General features: G+C 39.6%; 1 protein-coding gene across 2 annotated transcripts in view; it reads right to left on the bottom strand.

Moving 5' to 3' along the window:
* The window catches only part of PPM1D (protein phosphatase, Mg2+/Mn2+ dependent 1D), a 52,894-nt gene that overhangs the window by 6,607 nt on the left and 27,117 nt on the right, over nt 1-19,170 (bottom strand). For both annotated transcript variants that reach the window (XM_078064158.1, XM_036120985.2), the window contains exon 4: nt 3,650-3,840. In XM_078064158.1, the coding sequence (XP_077920284.1) occupies nt 3,650-3,840 (191 nt within the window). The remainder of the gene's footprint in view (nt 1-3,649; nt 3,841-19,170) is intronic.

The following is a 19,170-nucleotide window of genomic DNA, read 5'->3' as shown; positions in this document are numbered from 1 at the left end:
GCAGAGCAGGGAGCCCAATGCGGGGCTCGATCCCAGGACCCTGGGATCAAGACCTGAGCCGAAGGCAGACACTTAACTGAGCCACCCAGGCACCCCTCAAACACATTATTGATGGCAAACTGCAAATAACTCCTTTCATCTGCTTTATTAAAACCTTAATATAATAAACCATCCTTGCATTCCCAAGATAAGTACCACTTTGTAAGTCTGTAAGTGATTATTTTTTCAACACTGCTTTTTTCCCATATCCATATGCACTTCACAATTGATGAAAGTCAGGACTGATCTCTAATTCATTAATCTATCACATTATCCAATACCAGTTTCATCGCTCCATCATCCAAACACTAGCTCACTGAGAACTCCCTGAAGGACTCCCTTTGCTTTCACACTTTTTCAGTGTGCCTCTGTTTCCCTTCCCAGCAAAGCTCTATGATAAAGAAATCTATACGATAGTGCCCCTTATCTGCAGCCTCGCTTACTCAGGGTCAACTGTGGTCCAGAAATAGATGATTCTTCTGACATATCATCAGGTCAGTGATATCCTAATGTTAGGTCAGGATGCCTAAGTCATTCACCTCACTTCACGTCATCACACAGGCATTTTATCATCTCACATCATAAGAAGGGTGAGTACAGTATATGATATTTTGAGAAAGAGACCACATTCATATAACTTATTACAGTAGTCATAACTGTTCTACTTTACTATTGTCATTAATCTCTTACTGCACTTAATTTATAAAAAGAACTTTATCACAGGTATGTATGTATAGGAAAAACAGTACCTATAGGGTTCGGGTACTATTTGTGCTCTCAGGCATCCACTGGGAGTCTTGGAACATACCTGCCATGGGTAGGTGGGGGGGGGGGGGGGGGGAGTTCTGTATAAGCCATTTCTACTACTTTATTTGCATCTTCTCCTCAGTTCACTGGTTTCTGCTGATTTGGATCCTTAATATCATGTCCTTTTCTTCCACCCTACAGTCTCACTAGGTGATCTCATAAATTGTCGCAGCTTTACCTAACTCCTCTTAACAATCAAATTAGTATTTCCAGACTTCTCTCTCAAATATTTCTGCCTACTGAAAATAACTGTCTAGATTAACCACAGGCACCTCCAATTCAACATGCCTACATCTGAACTATTACCTCCCCTCTTCCCCTGAATAATGTGTTTCTTCTTGATAACAGCTATCACCAGTCAGAAGTCTGGGCATCATCATACTCTCTGTCCTTAAAAACCCAAGTTCTATCAATTCTACTACTCATGTATTTCTTTTGTTATTGTGTACATATGTACTTGTTGTTGCTGTCTTTTTATATGTACATGTTGTTGCTTCGTGGTAGAGCAAGCTTGCACAATTTCTCATTTGGAGTGTAACAGTAGCCTCCAAAGAGGAAGTCTAATAGACCATTAAGAGAAATCCAATCAGTTACACTGGCAACAAGAATCAACATGTGAAGAAAAGTGGAAGACAGACCTTCTAACCATAACTCTACTCATCAAAATTCACCTCTTCTCAGGGATTCTTCAGTAATCTTTGTTGCCACCCATTCTGTCATTGCCACCTTTACATTGGTAATTTTGTTAAGGGCCTAGAAGGTTTTCCTACAGCTACTAAAAGAATCCTTACATTCATTATCAACTACCCTCTATTTTATATTCCACCCTGCAATGAGTAAACTTTCTAAAATGCATATTGAAAATGCAGCTTTTCAGTAACACTCCACTAACTGAATATAAAGACCTAACTTCCTAACAGCATTTAAAACCATTTTGTCTCCTCTCCTCCAGTCACATCAAGCTACTTGTGAAACCTGAATATGTCAAATTTGTCTCTCTTCTTTGACTTTACACATTTTATTCCTTTGCCTGGAAAGCTTCTCTCTCCTCACTTATCTATTTACCTGGTAAATTCAATCCCACCTTTAAGACTTGCTCAGATATCACTCTTGTCTATGAAACTTTCTTATGCAATCTTCCCAGGTTTCCAATCTCCCTCTCAGTTCTCATAACACTTGTTCTAAATATTGTTATATGAATGCTTCCTTCAATATTCATTCTAAAACCACTTTGGTGTTTATGAATAGGTTCTCTCAATCTGGCTTATGACCTCATCATGCCACTGAAATGTTTCTCTCTCTCATCATTAAATAATTTTATAGACAAAAGAATCTTTATTTTATTTACTCTTCTTTTATACCTGATGTCACTAACCAAATGCAACACGTTAACCCCAACACTATAAAAATGAATCAAGACACAATTCTTACCTTTAAACAACTCACAATCAAGTAGGGGTCCTGAGAGCTATTTACATACCCTATTTGTAACAATATGGTAAATGCTGAGCAAGGACCACATTCTATTTACCTTTACGACCCCTGTACTTAGTGCCTAATGTTAGCTGGGTAAATGGCAGCAATTTAATACAAATTCTTTTATTTTTTACTCCTTTTCATGCCAAAATATAGCTTTACCATTCCTCCCATCTGAGAGAAAAATCACCTTTTCCAAGGATAGCCCATCTCCTTGATTCCAGTTAAACTCCTCATCCTCTTCATCCTTTTATTGAAGGTCACTAATGAAAGATCCTAACTGTAAAACCCAGTATCCTGTTCTCATCCATCTGCCCCTACTTCTTTGCAGAATTTGACATTGCTGCCTACTACCCCCAGAACACTCTCTTTCCTCGCCTTCAACACCATCACACTCTTCCAATTTTCCTTACTTTGTCAGTGCTCAGAATGAAGAGGAAATCAATTTGCAAGCAAGTCAGGAAGGAAAGAAAAGGATTTTCTCATTGATGGTTGTTTCTTGGCTAATAAAAAGATGGGTGACATAATTACCATGTAACTCAGCAATTCCACTCCTAGGTATATACCTAAGAGAACTGAAAACATGTCCACACAAAAACTTGTATGTGAATGTTCACAACAGTCATTCATAAGAGCCCCAAAGTAGAAACAACCCAAATATCCATCAACTGGTAAACGGATGGATAAATTAAATGTATATCCACTGATGGAAATTATTTCAGCCCTTAAAAGGAATAAAGTACTTTTATTTACAAGCAACATGGATGAACCTTGAAAATATTATGCTTAAGTGAAAGAAGTCAAATACAAAGGTCACGTATTGTATGATCTCATTCATATGAAATATCCAAAACAGGCAAATAGAGACAGAAAGATCAGTGGTTGCCAGTGGGTGGGGGTCGCAGGAGATAATGAATGACTACTGGTGATTATGGGTTTTGGAGGCAGTGATAAAAATGTTCTGGAATGAGATAGTGGTGACAGTTACACAACTTAGAGAATATACTAAGAACCACTGAGTTATACATCTTAAAAAGGTAAATTTTATAGTATATGAATTATATCTCAATTTTTAAAAAAGGATTAATGAGGTTTCATAGGCCATTAAGTTAAGGGCTATTCATAACAAAGTCTGTGGTTGTGTGTTTTGTTATCTAGTTTCATTTATTTATATCCTGTTTCATTCCCCTGATGAGCTGTAAAGTTTGTTTTACGTAATTCTAGAGCCAGGCAAATGCAAATATCTACTCAATATATCCTTAGACCTCTGACAAAGTAGCAGAACAATGTGTAGACAACAATATCAAATTATTGAGTTACTTCTCACCATCAAGTATTTTTTCTCCTCTTGGTCCTGGCACATTGAGATGGCATCTTGAGGTGGAATCATATTCCAAAGTCCATCACTCCCCAAGATAATATACTTGTGCTTCTGGGGGTCAAGAGTGTGGACACTTGTGTCTGGTTCAGGTGACACCACAAACTCACCACTGAAGAAATCATAGCTCCACAAATCACCTGGGGGGTAGAAATAAGAAGCAAGAAGTGTTATTTCCAAGCTAGTAATATCCTGTCAACAGATTAAAGGAGAAAATCTACACATTCATCTAAATAAATGCAGAAAAGCAATTGGTAACATTCAAAATCCATACATGATTTTAAAAAAAACAACTTCTTGGGGCACCTGGGTGGCACAGTCAGTTGAGTGTCTGACTCTTGCTTTTGGTTCAGGTCATGATCTCAGGGTCATAGGATCGAGCCCTGCGACACGCTTCCCACTCCATGGGGAGTCTGCTAGAGATTCTCTCTCCCTTTCCGTCTCCCTCTACCCACCCCCCAGCTTGTGTTCTCTCTCTCAAATAAAGAAATCGAAAGAAAAGAAAAGAAAGAGAAAGAAAGAAACTATTTACTCTTCTGTGATACATAAGACAAAGTAAGCGGAACAATATAACTTTTCTTTTACTACCCAAAACTGGGGAAAGAGCAGACAAAAAGGAGAAAACATTAATCTCTGCCTCTTTTGTTTGTGAAATACTCTGGGTAAACATCTAAATTAAAAGCAAAAGGTTTGGGGCTCCTGGGTGGCTCAGTCGGTTAAGCATCTGACTTTGGCTCAGGTCATGATCCCAGGGTCCTGGGATCGAGCCCCACGTCAGGCTCCCTGCTCAGCAGGGAGCATGCTTCTCCCTTTTCCCTCTGCTCCTGCTATCTCTCTCTCAAATAAATAAATAAATAGATAGATAAAATTTTAAAAAAATAAAAGCAAAAGGTTTTCAAACAAGATAGTAGTTTTTGCACTCTTTCAGCAGGTTTTTTTGCTAAAGAAGAGGAATCTCTTTGTCCTTTCTCTGCCTTACTTAAACTTCCCCCCATTTGCTCGCATCAAAAGTACTGGCCAATTCAAACACATTCAGAGTCTAAGGAAAGAATAATTAAAATCAATTGCTCTACTCTAAAATAGCAAAATTCATTGCCAAACCAGCCCCTTGAAAGGTAAAGTGGCAATTCATCCTTCAGAGTAGCCAAAAGAGAACACATATGGGGCACCTGGCTGGCTCAGTCCATGGAGTGTGCAACTCTTGATCTCAGCGTTGTTGGAGCCCCCATGCTGGGTGTAGAGATCACTTAAAAAGAAAAAAAGAAAAAAAAAAGAACACATGCGACCACTAAAAGCTAATTATAATCCAGGTCGGCTCACAAAGATGCATTTACTTCTTTTTTTCTTTTTTTTTAAAGATTTATTTGAGGAAGAGAGAGAGAGAGAGAGAAAGACAGCATGAGTGGGAGGGGCAGAGAGAGAGGGAGAGAGAATCTCAAGCAGATTCCACCAAGAGTGTGAAGCCCAACTCGGGGCTGGATCCCAAGACCCTGAGATAATGACCTGAGCCGAAAACAAGAGTCGGAGGCTTAACTGACTGCGCCACCCAGATGCCCCATATTTACTTCTTTATGCTAGCAAAACAAAGTTCTCTGGTAGGTGAAATTATAAAAATGAACATGGAAACAGTTAAGAAAAATATCGAGGTAACAATTACAGAGCTCATAAGTGATGCTAAAAGCTTTCAAAAATTCTCACCAAAATAGTAGCCAATAGGATCCAACAGTACATTAAAAGGATTATTCACCACGACCAAGTGGGATTTATTCCTGGGCTGCAAGGTTGGTTCAACATCCACAAATCAATCAATGTGATACAATACATTCATAAAAGAAAGAACAAGAACCATATGATCCTCTCAACACATGCAAAAAAAGCATTTGACAAAGTACAGCATCCTTTCTTGATTAAAACTCTTCACAGTGTAGGGATAGAGGGTACATACCTCAATATCATAAAAGCCATCCATGAAAAACCCATGGCGAATATCATACTCAATGGGTAAAAACTGAGAGCTTTTCCCCTAAGGTCAGCCCCTAAGGTCAGGAACACGGCAGGGATGTCCACTATCACCACTGCTATTCAACACAGTACTAGAAGTCCCAGCCTCAGCAATCAGACAACAAAAGGAAATAAAAGGCATCCGAATCGGCAAAGAAGAAGTGAAACTCTCACTTTTTGCTGATGATATGATACTTTATGTGGAAAATCCAAAAGACTCCACCCTAAAACTGCTAGAACTCACACAGGAATTCAGTAAAGTGGCAGGATATAAAATCAATGCACAGAAATCAGTTGCATTTCTTTTTTTTTCTTTTTTTTTTTAAGATTTTATTTATTTATTTGACAGAGAGAGACACAGCGAGAGAGGGAACACAAGCAGGGGGAGTGGGAGAGGGAGAAGCAGGCTCCCCACCGAGCAGGGATCCCGATGCGGGGATAGATCCCAAGACCCTGGGATCCTGACCTGAGCCAAAGCAGAAGCTTAACGACTGAGCCACCCAGGCGCCCCCAGTTGCATTCCTATATCCCAACAAGACAGAAGGAAAGAGAAATTAAGGAGTCGATCCCATTTACAATTGCACCCAAAACCATAAGATACCTAGGAATAAATCTAACCAAAGAGACAAAGAATCTGTACTCAGAAAACTATACAATACTCATGAAATAAATTGAGGAAGACGCAAAGAAATGGAAAAACGTTCCATGCTTATGGATTGGAAGAACAAATATTGTGAAAATGTCTATGCTACCTAGAGCAATCTACACATTTAATGCAATCCCTATCAAAATACCGTCAACTTTTTTCAAAGAAATGGAACTAATCCTAAAATTTGTATGGAACCAGAAAAGACCCCGAATAGCCAGAGGAATGTTGAAAAAGAAAAGCAAAGCTGGCGGCATCACAATTCCGGACTTCAAGCTCTATTACAAAGCTGTCATCATCAAGACAGTATGGTACTGGCACAAAAACAGACACATAGATCAATGGAACAGAATAGAGAGCCCAGAAATGGACCCTCAACTCTATGGTCAACTAATCTTCAACAAAGCAGGAAAGAATGTCCAATGGAAAAAAGACAGTCTCTTCAACAAATGGTGTTGGGAAAATTGGACAGCCACGTGCAGAAGAATGAAACTGGACCACTTCCTTACACCACACATAAAAATAGACTCAAATGGATGAAAGACCTAAATGTGAGACAGGAATCCATCAAAATCCTTGAGGAGAACACAAGCAGCAGCCTCTTCGACCTCAGCTGCAGCAACTTCTTCCTAGAAACATCACCAAAGGCATGGGAAGCAAGGGCAAAAATGAACTATAGGGACTTCATCAAGATAAAAAGCCTCTGCACGGCAAAGGAAACAGTCAACAAAACCAAAAGACAACCGACAGAATGGGAGAAGATATTTGCAAATGGCATATCAGATAAAGGGCTAGTATCCAAAATCTATAAAGAACTTATCAAACTCCACACCCAAAGAACAAATAATCCAATCAAGAAATGGGCAGAAGAAATGAACAGACATGTCTGCAAAGACATCCAAATGGCCAACAGACACATGAAAAAGTGCTCAACATCACTCGGCATCAGGGAAATCCAAATCAAAACCTCAATGAGATACTACCTCACACCAGTCAGAATGGCTAAAATTAACAAGTCAGGAAACGACGGATGTTGGCGGGGATGCAGAGAAAGCGGAACCCTCCTACGCTGTTGGTGGGAATGCAAGCTGGTGCAGCCACTCTGGAAAACAGTATGGAGGTTCCTCAAAAAGTTGAAGATAGAGCTGACCTATGACCCAGCAATTGCACTACTGGGTATTTACCCCAAAGATACAAATGCAGTGATCCAAAGGGGCACGTGCACCCCAGTGTTTATAGCAGCAATGTCCACAGTAGCCAAACCATGGAAAGAGCCTAGATATCCATCAAAAGATGAATGGATAAAGAAGATGTTGTGTGTGTGACACACACACACACACACACACACGGAATATCATGCAGCCATCAAAAAAATGAAATCTTGCCATTTGCAACGACATGGATGGAACTAGAGGGTATTATGCTAAGCGAAATAAGTCAATCAGAGAAAGAGAAGTATCATATGATCTCACTGATATGAAGAATTTGAGAAACAACACAGAGAATCATAGGGGAAGGGAGGGAAAAATGAAACAAGACAAAACCCAGAGAGGGAGACAAACCATAAGAGACTCTTAATCTCAGGAAACAAGCTGAGGGTTGCTGGAGTGGTGGGGGGTGGGAGGGATGGGGTAACTGGGTGATGGACATTGGGGAGGGTATGTGTATGGTGAGTGCTGTGAATTGTGTAAGACTGATGAATCACAGACCTGTACCCCTGAAACAAACATTATATGTTAATAAAAAAATTTTTTTTAAAAATAAGTGATGCTAGAAGCTTTCAAAAGCAGTTTTTCCTCATTATTTGGGATTAATATTGCCACTCCAAGTAAGAACATAAATTTATATAAAGCAGAACCCCTAATATGTCTAAATTTAAAATCTAGGTTAAAAAAAGAAATTCCAATTTTCAATCTAATGCAGATTACATGACCCTGAAAAAGGGCCACAAGTTCTCATGTATAAACTAATATTAATATCTTTATAAATTTAAAAATATTTTTAGGGGCACCTGGCTGGCTCAGTTGGTAGAGTGTGGGACTTCAGGATTTTAAGTTTGAGCCCCATATTGGGTGTAGAGATTACTTAAAAATAAAATCTCTGGGTCACCCAGGTGGCTCAGCCAGTTAAGCTCCCGCTCTTGGTTTCGGCTCACTGGTCTTGATCTCATGGATCATGAGACTGAGCCCTCCAACAGGCTCCATACTCAGCGGGGAGTCTGCCTGAAGATTCATTCCCCCCACCCCTTCCCCACACTCACTCACTCACTCTCTCTCAAATAAATCTTTTTAAAAAATTAAATAAATAAAATCTTTAAGTAATTTGTTCATTTGAATAAGAAGCACAAAACATCAGTTTGTCCCATCACTGGCAATGCTAAGCTTGACCATTTGGTTAAAGTGCTATCTACCAGCACTGTAAAGGTGCCCTTTTCATTTTGTGATCGGTAAGTAATCTATAGGGTGACAGCTTTGAGTCTGTGTGAAATATCCTGTTGTCCACCAAAATATGCCATATTTTAGCATCCATTAATGATTCTTGCACAAATCAATTGTTACTATGATGGTTGTAAACTGATGACAGAATTAGAACACTCTTAATTACATTTATTAGTTGCCTTTTCTAAAGAAGAGTCTTCCATTCTCCTCTACCTCTTTATAATCTTTTTAGTATCATTATAAGCTTATGGATTCTTTTTTCTTCAATATGTTATAAATTAATCCTGTTATTGTTTTGTTTTTTGAGATAGAGCATGTGTGCAAGGTGGGAGAAAGGGAGGAGCAGGAGAGGGAGAGAATGTTAAGCAAGCTCCACACCCAGCGCGGAGCCCAATGCAGAACTCCATCTCATGACCCTGAGATCATGACCTGAGTTAAAACCAACAGTTGGTACTTAACTGACTGAGCCACCCAGGTGCCCCCTGTTACTGTTTTGATGCTCAAGTTGCTTTAAATTTCCCAGTATAAAGTTCCTGGAATGTGAATTTTTAACAAACCCACTAGATGAGTTGTATTCATTGCCAGATTTAAGAACATATGATATAAGCACCGATCCCTTAATCAGTTTAGAGAATCTATGTGGCTTTACCTGAGATCAAATGAGCAAGGATCAGAATTGGGTCTTGAACTAAGTGTTTCTGTCATTGGCCTATTGTTTGTACACCAAAATAGGATCACAGAGTATCATTCCAGTACGTACTGAAGGGAGGGCCCTCGGACATTGTGGCAGATGTTAGTTGCCTACTTGATGGCCATTTCCCTTTTGTTCTCAGTAGGGGCACTGGAAGGACACCAGAGGAGAAAGAGGCCTTTCTTCTGGCTCCAGTATGTTCTCTGCTGGCTTCTGTGGCACATGGCAGCCCAAAATGCACAGATACCCAGTGGTCTTTACCCCTAGGGAATTTCAACATTTTCCCCCCACTCTTATGGGTGGCTTCCCATGGAGCACATTCAAACAACCTCACCTAATCCATTCTTTAAACTGCAACCAAAATCATCCCTTGAAAACAAATTTAAGGGGCGCCTTAAGGGTGGCTCGTTTGGTTAAGCACCTGCCTTCGGCTCAGGTCATGATCTCAGGATCCTGGGATCGAGCCCCTCATCAGGCTCCCTGCTCACAGGGAACCTGCTTCTCCTTCTCCTCCTTGCTCGTGCTCTCTCTTGCCATCTCTCTCTCTCTCACATACATAAATACAATCTTTAAAAAAATAAAACACGTATTTAAGATGGATGGTGATGGTTGCACAATATTGTGTAAATGAACTTAATACCACCACTGACCTGTATACTTAAAATGGTTAAGACAGCAAAATTATATATATTTGCCATAATTAAAAACATACATACACACAAATTTAGTTGTTTCCACTCTTACTCTGCGATAGTTTAGTCTTGTTCTTAAGATACAACTCTTAACCACAACCTAAAAAAATGCAGTATGTTCTCATTATCTATGCCTCTTATTCCTGTACTGTTCCAGCTACATTTGCGTTCGTCAGAGTCCCTTATTATATTCCTTCCTCATATCACAGAGCTGTTCGCAGATACAACTCCTATGCTTAGAACACACATTCTTCTGGGACGCCTGGGTGGCTCAGTTGGTTAAGCGGCTGCCTTCGGCTCAGGTCATGATCCTGGAGTCCCGGGATCGAGTCCCGCATCGGGATTCATGCTCAGTGGGGAGTCTGCTTCTCCCTCTGACCCTCCCCCCTCTCATGTGCTCTCTCTCTCTCAAATAAATAAAATCTTTAAAAAAAAGAACACACATTCTTAGTCTCTTAACAACTAGTAATTCTTCAAACTTCAGCTCAATACCAAATATCTCTTGCCTCTCCAGCTAGCTATAATACCTATTTTAAGTTCTAATTAGCACATATACAAGTATTTAGAGATGTAATTTCTCAGCTCTTTTTGTGATCCGATGAATGTTTCTCCCCTTCTCTAAACTATAAGGTTCCATGAGGACAAAGACCACATAATGCCCTCAGTAAGTATCTGTTCAAGGAATAAATGATTTGCAAGATTCACATACAATTCAATCAGGCAGCCACTAGAAGGCACCTTTGCTACATCTGTACTCAAGGAATTCTAATCCTCACGAGTGCCTAAAAATGGTACCAATTTCTGTTAAGCAAACTTCTCTTTCCCAAAAAGCTAGATGAAAAATGGTCATAGATCATAAGAATGGTGCTAAATTCTATAATTTAATTTACTATGAGCCAATAAGTATTTTACCATGCAACAAGTTAAACTTTTTTTTTTTTTTTTTTAAAGATTTTATTTATTTGTAGGACACCTGAGTGGCTCAGTCAGTTAAGCGTCTGCCTTCGGGCCCCTTGCTCAGCGGGGAGCCTGCTTCTCCCTCTGCCTGCCGCTCCTCCTGCTTGTGCTCTCTGACAAATAAATAAATAAAATATAAATATTTTATTTATTTGAGAGAGAGAAAGAGAGCAAAAGTGGGGTGAGGGTCAGAAGGAAAAGCAGACTCCTTGCTGAGCAGGGAGCCCAATGTGAGACTCGATCCCAGGACTCCGGGATCATGACCTGAGCCTAAGGTAGATGAGTAATGACTGAGCCACCCAGGCACCCAACAAGTTAAACTTTAAAAAGAAAACTAAAACCACAGTTCTTTTTTTTTTTTTTTTGAAGAGTTTATTTATTTATTTGACAGAGAGAGATAGTGAGAGAGGGAACACAAGCAGGGGGAGCGGGAGAGGGAGAAGCAGGCTTCCCGCGGAGCAGGGAGCCCAATGCAGGGCTTGAACCCAGAACCCTCGGATCATGACCCCAGCCAAAGGCAGACGCGTAATGACTGAGCCACCCAGGCGCCCCTAAAACCACAGTTCTTAATAAAATTTTTTCCAATTGCCAAAATAAGGACTGGAAAAGTAATGTGACAAAGCACGTTTTTAGCTTAAGTGTTCAAATCTAAAAGCTATTAATATTTCTGAGGAGAAAATACATGATAGAAAAGTAAAATCAAGAGAAAAAACAAGCAAATTTTTTTCATTACTAAAACAACTGCATCTCTCCCACATCAGTCTTTTTATATCAAAAGAGTCATTCATTTCCTTATATATGCTTACAAAATTATATTAAAATAAAGTAACCTTTGTAGGACATTACTATAGTAATTGTATTTTATGTTCTACATGGAGTTTTCACAGTTCTAGTGGATCTTTCCCATCTATTATTTCTTCCCTTTTTAAAATAACAGTGGCAAACCCTCTCTTGACCCTTTACTTTCCACTCCAACTAAATTCCATTTCTCTCCTTCTCTTTATAACAAAACTCCTAGGAATAGTGTCTAAACTTGCTATATCAAATTGTCCTCCTCTCGATCTTTCTTGAACCAACTGCAATCATGACTGTGGTCTCACTATCCCACCAAAGCTACTTTGTCAAGGTCATCAATGACCTCCACGTTGCTAAACCCAATGGTCACTTCTCAGTCTTCCCTTTACCTAATCCATCAACAGTATTTTATTTGATTTTTTTTTTTAAATCTTTCTTTTTTTTTTTAAGATTTTTTTTATTTATTTATTTGAGAGAGAGAATGAGAGAGAGAGAGCATGAGAGGGGGGAGGGTCCGAGGGAGAAGCAGACTCCCTGCCGAGCAGGGAGCCCGATGTGGGACTCGATCCCGGGACTCCAGGATCATGACCTGAGCCGAAGGCAGTCGCTTAACCAACTGAGCCACCCAGGCGTCCCTCATCAACAGTATTTTAAATACTCCTATCTATGCTACTGGCTCCCAAATTGCTATCTCCAACCTAGACCCCACCTACTGTCAATTTTCATAACCAGAAGCCAAATGGACATCACCACTTTCATGTCCGATAAGCACCTTGAAGGTAACTTGCTAAAAACTGAACTGACCTCCTTTTACAACTGATGTTTCAGGGGCGCCTGGGTGGCTCAGTCGGTTAAGCAGCTGCCTTCAGCTCAGGTCATGATCCCAGCATCCCGGGATGAGTTCCGCATTGGGCTCCCTGTTCAGCAGGGAGTCTGCTTCTCTCTCTGCCTCTGCCCCTCCCCCCTGCTCATGCTCTCTCTCTCTCTCTCTCAAATAAATAAAATCTTAAAAAACTGATGTTTCAGTTATTTGCTGTATCAGTTAACAGTAACTCAAACCTTCTAAGTTGCTCAGTTTAAAAAAAAAAAATCATTAAGTAGTAAGGACATCTGCATTTGTTGTTCCTTCTGCCTAAATTCTCTTGCCCCAGATACCCATAGGTCTCAATGCCTCACCTCTTTATTCAAATTGTCATCTTTTCAGATCTACTCTAACCACCCCACTTAAAAATTCTTTTTCAAATGAAATGCTATGAAAGTGGATGTCTCCTAAATAATGTTCTAAACTTAAGCCTAGCACTTTATATTTATTAAGTTTCATATTATTACTGCCAGCCTATTTTTTTTTTAAATGTTTTTTATTTATTTATTCATGAGAGTCAGAGAGAGAGAGAGAGAGAGAGAGGCAGAGGGAGAAGCAGGCAGCCCGATGCGGGACTCGATCCCAGGACCCCGGGATCATGACCTGAGCCGAAGGCAGACGCTTAACCATCTGAGCCACCCAGGCGCCCCCTGCCAGCCTATTTTTTAAAACATTTTATTTGAGGGTCACTTCAAATATATAAAGTTACAAAAATAAAAATAGGACAAAAAACACCAATATACTCTTCCACTCTACTCAGATTCACTTATTGCTGACATTTTATCTCATTTGCTTTATGGTTTTCTTGTCTACATATATATAAACATTGTGTGTGCTTGTGTGTATATGTTTAAAAAAATTTTTTTAAGATTTTATTTATTTATTTTGGGGGGGAGGAAGACAGAGTACACGAGTGGGGGGAGGGGCAGAGGGAGAGGGAGAAAGAGAATCCCAGATTCTGCATTGAGCTCGGAGCCCAATGTGGGGCACAACCCCAGGACCCTGAGATCATGACTGGAGCTGAAACCAAGAGCCAGACACTTAACCGACTGAGTCACCCAGGCGCCCCTGTTAAAAATATTTTAAATCATAGCCCTTTACAACCCTAAATACTTCAATGTATATTTTCTAAAAACAAGGATATTTTCTTATTATCAGATGGCTTAATAGTGTCTTTTATAGGCTTTAGCCTAGGATCAGGAATAGCATTTACTTGTAACATTTCTTTAGGTTATTCATTCTTGGCCAGAATACTACATAGGGAATATTGTGTAAGTCTCAACATTATTCCTCATTAGTGATGGTAATTTTGATCATTTAGTCAAGGTGCTGCCTGATTTCTCTATTCTCTAATTACTATTTTTTCCTTTTTTTTTAAAGTTTATTTTTAGGGACGCCTGGGTGGCTCAGTCGGTTAAGCATCTGCCTTTGGCTCAGGTCATGATCCCGGGGGTCCTGGGACTGAGCCCCACATCAGGCTCCTTGCTCAGTGGGAAGCCTGCTTCTCCCTCTGCCTCTGCCTGTCACTCCCCCTGCTTGTTCAGTCTCTCTCTCACACACACTCTCTCTGACAAATAAATATAATAAAAATCTTTTTAAAAAAAAGTTTTTTTTATTTCTAGTCATCTCTATACCTAATACGGGGCTGGACCTCACAACCCTGAGATCAAGAGTTGCCTGCTCTTCCAATTGAGCCAGCCAGGCACCCCTAATTACTACTTTTTCTCTCTTGCAACTAAAAGCAGTCTACGGGGAGATATTTTAAAACAATGCTGATACACCACTGCCTAAGTACTTTTGAGTATCTGTGTAGTATAAAAAAGTGAGGACTGTATACTCTATTTCTTTCTCTAGGTAGTTAACGAATGTTCAATCAAGCTAAGGAAAAAACACAGATGGGGCGCCTGGGTGGCTCAGTCAGTTAAGCATCCGACTCTTGGTTTCGGCTCATGTTGTGATCTCAGGGTTGTGAGATCGAGCCCCACATGGGGCTCCACGTCAGCACAGAGTCTGCTTGGGATTATCTCCCTGTCCCTCACCCTCTGCCCCTCTCCCCACTTGTGCTCTAATAAATAAATAAAATCTTAAAAAAAAAAAAAAATAGAATCACATCAATCAAGATCTCTCTCCAAATACATTAATCAATACCTTTTGGACTGACTATATATTCTATAAGAAGCTCATTCAATGCTGCTATTATTCAGTCTCCGTCTCCCCACCCTCACACTATCCCAATAAAAACCAAAGTGTATGTAATAGAGAAATCTGACTAGTAGCAGTTCACAAGAAAAATATCTAAAGACTGGAGTTATTTCAATAAACCAACAAATGTGATATGATTACTAAAGCTAATGACAGGATTCCAGGACTCTACTAGCAGAAGTACAATGCTCAGGTAGCAGGAACTAAATATTTCCATTATACTTCAAACTGGTCAGACCACATCTTGCAGAATATCCTCAATTCTGGAACATTTACTGAAGGAATAAAGGAATATGACAAGAATAATGAAGGGTCTGAAATTAGCCTAGAGGAAAGACTAAAAAAACATGCTAGCTAATTTTGAATAGGTAAATGATGGTCATAATGCAAAAGGCAAAATAAGTACACTGCTCTGCTTTTGTTTCAACACACAAAACACCCGAAAGATTCATGGTGGCAGATTTTAACTGACATAATTTATGCAAGCATTTGTACTTTGAAATACTAAGATTTACTGAAGATATTCAAGCAGGAGTTGAATTACTTCTTGTCTGAATTACTCTAGAGATATCTCAGAACAGAGTAGGAATGTCTGAAACAGAAAAACCAGTTGCTTTTCCTGCTCTTTCTGCCAGTCCACCTTTTCCTTCTTTTCTACTACACAATCACTTATGGGTTTCAAGGCTTAAAATGCCTGGCACACACACTTCATATATACAAAATAATTTGGCATCTACTTTTCTAAAATGAAGGTTAACCTTACTTTTTGAACCTGAAGACCTTGCCCTCAGTCCAATCAGTTGACTTCCCCATAAAAAAACCCTCTGTTCTTGGGGCACCTGGGTGGCGCAGTCAGTTAAGTGTCTGACTCTTGGTTTCAGCTCAGATTGTGATCTAAGGGTCCTGGGATCAAGCCCCATGTCAGGCTCTGCACTGAGCGTGGAGTTGGCTTGAGATTCTCTCTCCCTCTGTCCCTCCTGCTCCTGTTCTCTAAAATAAATAATCCTAAAAACAAAACAAAACAAAACCCTGTTCTTTAGTAATATTAATTCCTTGCCGATTATCACGTTCCTCCCTCTTTTTCCTTGCTAACAATCCAAAGATCTATTATATCACATGCTTATACTATGAATGAATAACCTGGGAAACACACAGCCTTTGAGTTCTCCAAAAATCTACAAAATATGTAAAGTGCCTAGCCCCCAATAGTACCCTTGCCTCCAATTTTATTACCCTATAATTTTAACCACTACAGCAGCCAAAATGACCCTTTAAAAAAAAAAAAAAAAAGAAAAAGAAAACTGGGGATGCCTGGGTGGCTCAGTCAGTTAAGCATCTGCCTTTGGCTCAGGTCATGATCCCAGGCTCCTGGGATCAAGTCCCACATCGGGCTCCTTCCTCAGCGGGGAGCCTGCTTCTCCCTCTGTCTGCTGCTCCCCCAGCTTGTGCACTGTCTCTCTCTCTCTCTCTGACAAATAATTAATTAAAAAAAAAAAACTGGATGTCACTGCCCTACTTCAATAAACAGCAACAATAACATTTACAGAGCACTTATTATGTGCCAGGCACTATTTTAAGCACTTTACATATATTAAATCATCCAATACTCAAACAGGATGAGGCAGGTACCATTATTAGCCCCATTTACAGCTGAAAAAACTGCCATATATATTAAGTAATTTACATATAGTGATTTGCCTTGTTTGTACAGTAAGTAACAGCATTGGCACTGGACCCTAGGAATTCTGGCCCCAAAGTCTCTCTCTTCACCACTGTGGTATACTTCCCCCACTCAATTCCTTCCCAAAAGTATTTAAAATAAAACTCCTTATCATGGTCTAGCTATAAAGCCTTGTAAGGTTTAGTTCTTGCCTACCACCCATAATGTCTTCACCAAACTCCTTATCTTACTTAACCTGCATGCCCCCCCTCTTTTTTTAAAGATTTTATTTATTTGTCAGAGAGAGAGAGAAAGAGAGCGCAAGTAGGGGGAGCGGCAGGCAGAGGGAAAAACAGGTTCCTCGCTGAGCAAGGAGTCCGATATGTGGGACTCGATCCCAGAAGCCTGGGATCATGACCTGAGCCAAAGGCAGATGCTTAACCTCCTGAGCCACCCAGCCGTCCCTGCATGGCCCTTCTTAATTGGGTCATTGTCCCCATCTACACCTTCATTTTATATCTCTACCTCCTCTCTCTCACATTGGTTTCATTCATGCTCCTTAAAGACATCAAGCCCTTTTCTTCCTGCATTAGGATTCTTTGCTTGCAAACAACAATTTTCAGCTCAGGTTAACTTAAGCCAAAAAGGCAACTCAGAAGAAAATCAAGTAGTTCATGCAACAGACAAGAAGTGGAGAACCAGGCATGGATACAGGGCAATTCTAAGCCTTAGGCAGGAAAACCCAACCACATCAATGCGCACTGCTTAAGGAAGTCAGTATCACTAGGATGAATTCATTCCAACCAGTTTCTTTGTTTTTAATTTTTGTCCTTACTAGATTTAGAATTCAAAAATCCTAGAATAGAGAATCTGACTGATCTAGCTAAACTTACCCATGCTTTACAAAAGAAACCTGAATAGGAATGTCTAAATTAAGACTGCACATATTAGGGGAGATGTAATTTCCAAAATTTCATTATGTTATTTAGGTAGGAAAAGAGAATATATGCTAGAAAACTCCTTTACCCCCAAACCAAATCAAATGTCTGCTAATTGCCTAACAGCCTTTTGGGAATGCTATAGTTCTGCTTTGACTGTTATTTTCCTTGCCCCCTTCTCCCCCTTCAGGTCTTAACTCAAATATTACCTTTTTAGTTATTTATTTTTTTAAAGATTTTATTTATTTATTCATAAGAGACAGAGAGAGAGAGGCAGAGGGAGAAGCAGGCTCCCCGCTGAGCAGGGAGCCCGATGCAGGACTCGATCCCAGCACCCTGGGATCATGACCTGAGCCGAAGGCAGACGCTTAACCATCTGAGCCACCCAGGTGCCCTCAAATATTACCTTTTTAAAGAATGTTCCTTGATCATCCTCTTTAATGTAGCTTTCCCCTGTCACCTACTATCCCTCCCACCAATTAAAGGTACATCATCTTGTTTAATTCCTTTATGACAAGTTTTAGAACAATTTTCTCATTTGTTCATTTATTATCTATTTCCCCCACTAGATTATAGGTTCCATGAATACTGGGTGTACCTGCATTTGATCACCAAAGATGAATAAGAGACAGTAATAATGGTACGTAGAATAATCTTTTGAAAATGCAAATCAGATGGTGTTACTCCTTACCTTAATATCCTTTAATATTGCCCAGTATACTTACACTGGAATGCAAATATCTGCTATGATGTGACCCAGGTCTGCCTCATTAACTTAGCCTTTTGATAATTCCTAGAACATGCCAAGTTCTTTCCCAATTCAGGATCCATGCCTAGAATACTCTTTAACAGGTTCTTCACAAGAACAGCTCCTTCTCAGCCATCAAATCTCAGCTAAAATAACACTTCCTAAAAAGGAGCATTTTCATCACACCATATAAAATAGTTTTTCCCTTCTAATTATCACAGAACCCCATTTCTTTCCTTCATGTATTTCCTAATCCATAATTATTTCATTTACAAGCTTACTTCTTTATTGTCTATCTCCCCAACTACATAGTCTTGCTCCATGAAAGCAGATGGAAAATATATAAATAATCAGTAGTATCTCTCCAAAGCCTAATTCACTGCCTGGCACTAAGTCAGTACTCAAGTATTTGTTAGAGGAAAGAAGGAAAGAAAGAAAAAAACTGGTGTTTCCTAAAAGAAATTTTCTGTACAAAAAATTTAACCAGCATATCCAAGATATGATATTTCTATAGCTATAATCCTCAAGCTTTCCATCCAAAACCAGGTAGACTAGAAAATAAGTGTTTTTATTTTGTCATGAACAATTTATTTTGCTGGCTAATGAGAAAAAGAGCTTTGAAGGCTCTTAAGAGAAATATGAAAAGGCCGAAGTAGGGAAGCTCATTTAAAAATAATTTTAAGGATAACACCAAGCCTAGACATACATATACTTAAGTATAGGTGTGAATCAGCAAAATGTTGAACATGACTCATGATTAAAGAGCAACTGGCACTGAAATCCATATTTTAACCTTCCCCTCCATTAAGTTTTAAAGCATTTACTATAACAACAGCATAT

Source organism: Halichoerus grypus, chromosome 2, assembly GCF_964656455.1.
Source record: "Halichoerus grypus chromosome 2, mHalGry1.hap1.1, whole genome shotgun sequence".
In the NCBI taxonomy this organism is placed as follows: domain Eukaryota; kingdom Metazoa; phylum Chordata; class Mammalia; order Carnivora; family Phocidae; genus Halichoerus; species Halichoerus grypus.
The sequence above is the reverse complement of the archived record's forward strand: the minus strand, read 5'-3'. Positions and strand labels throughout refer to the sequence as shown.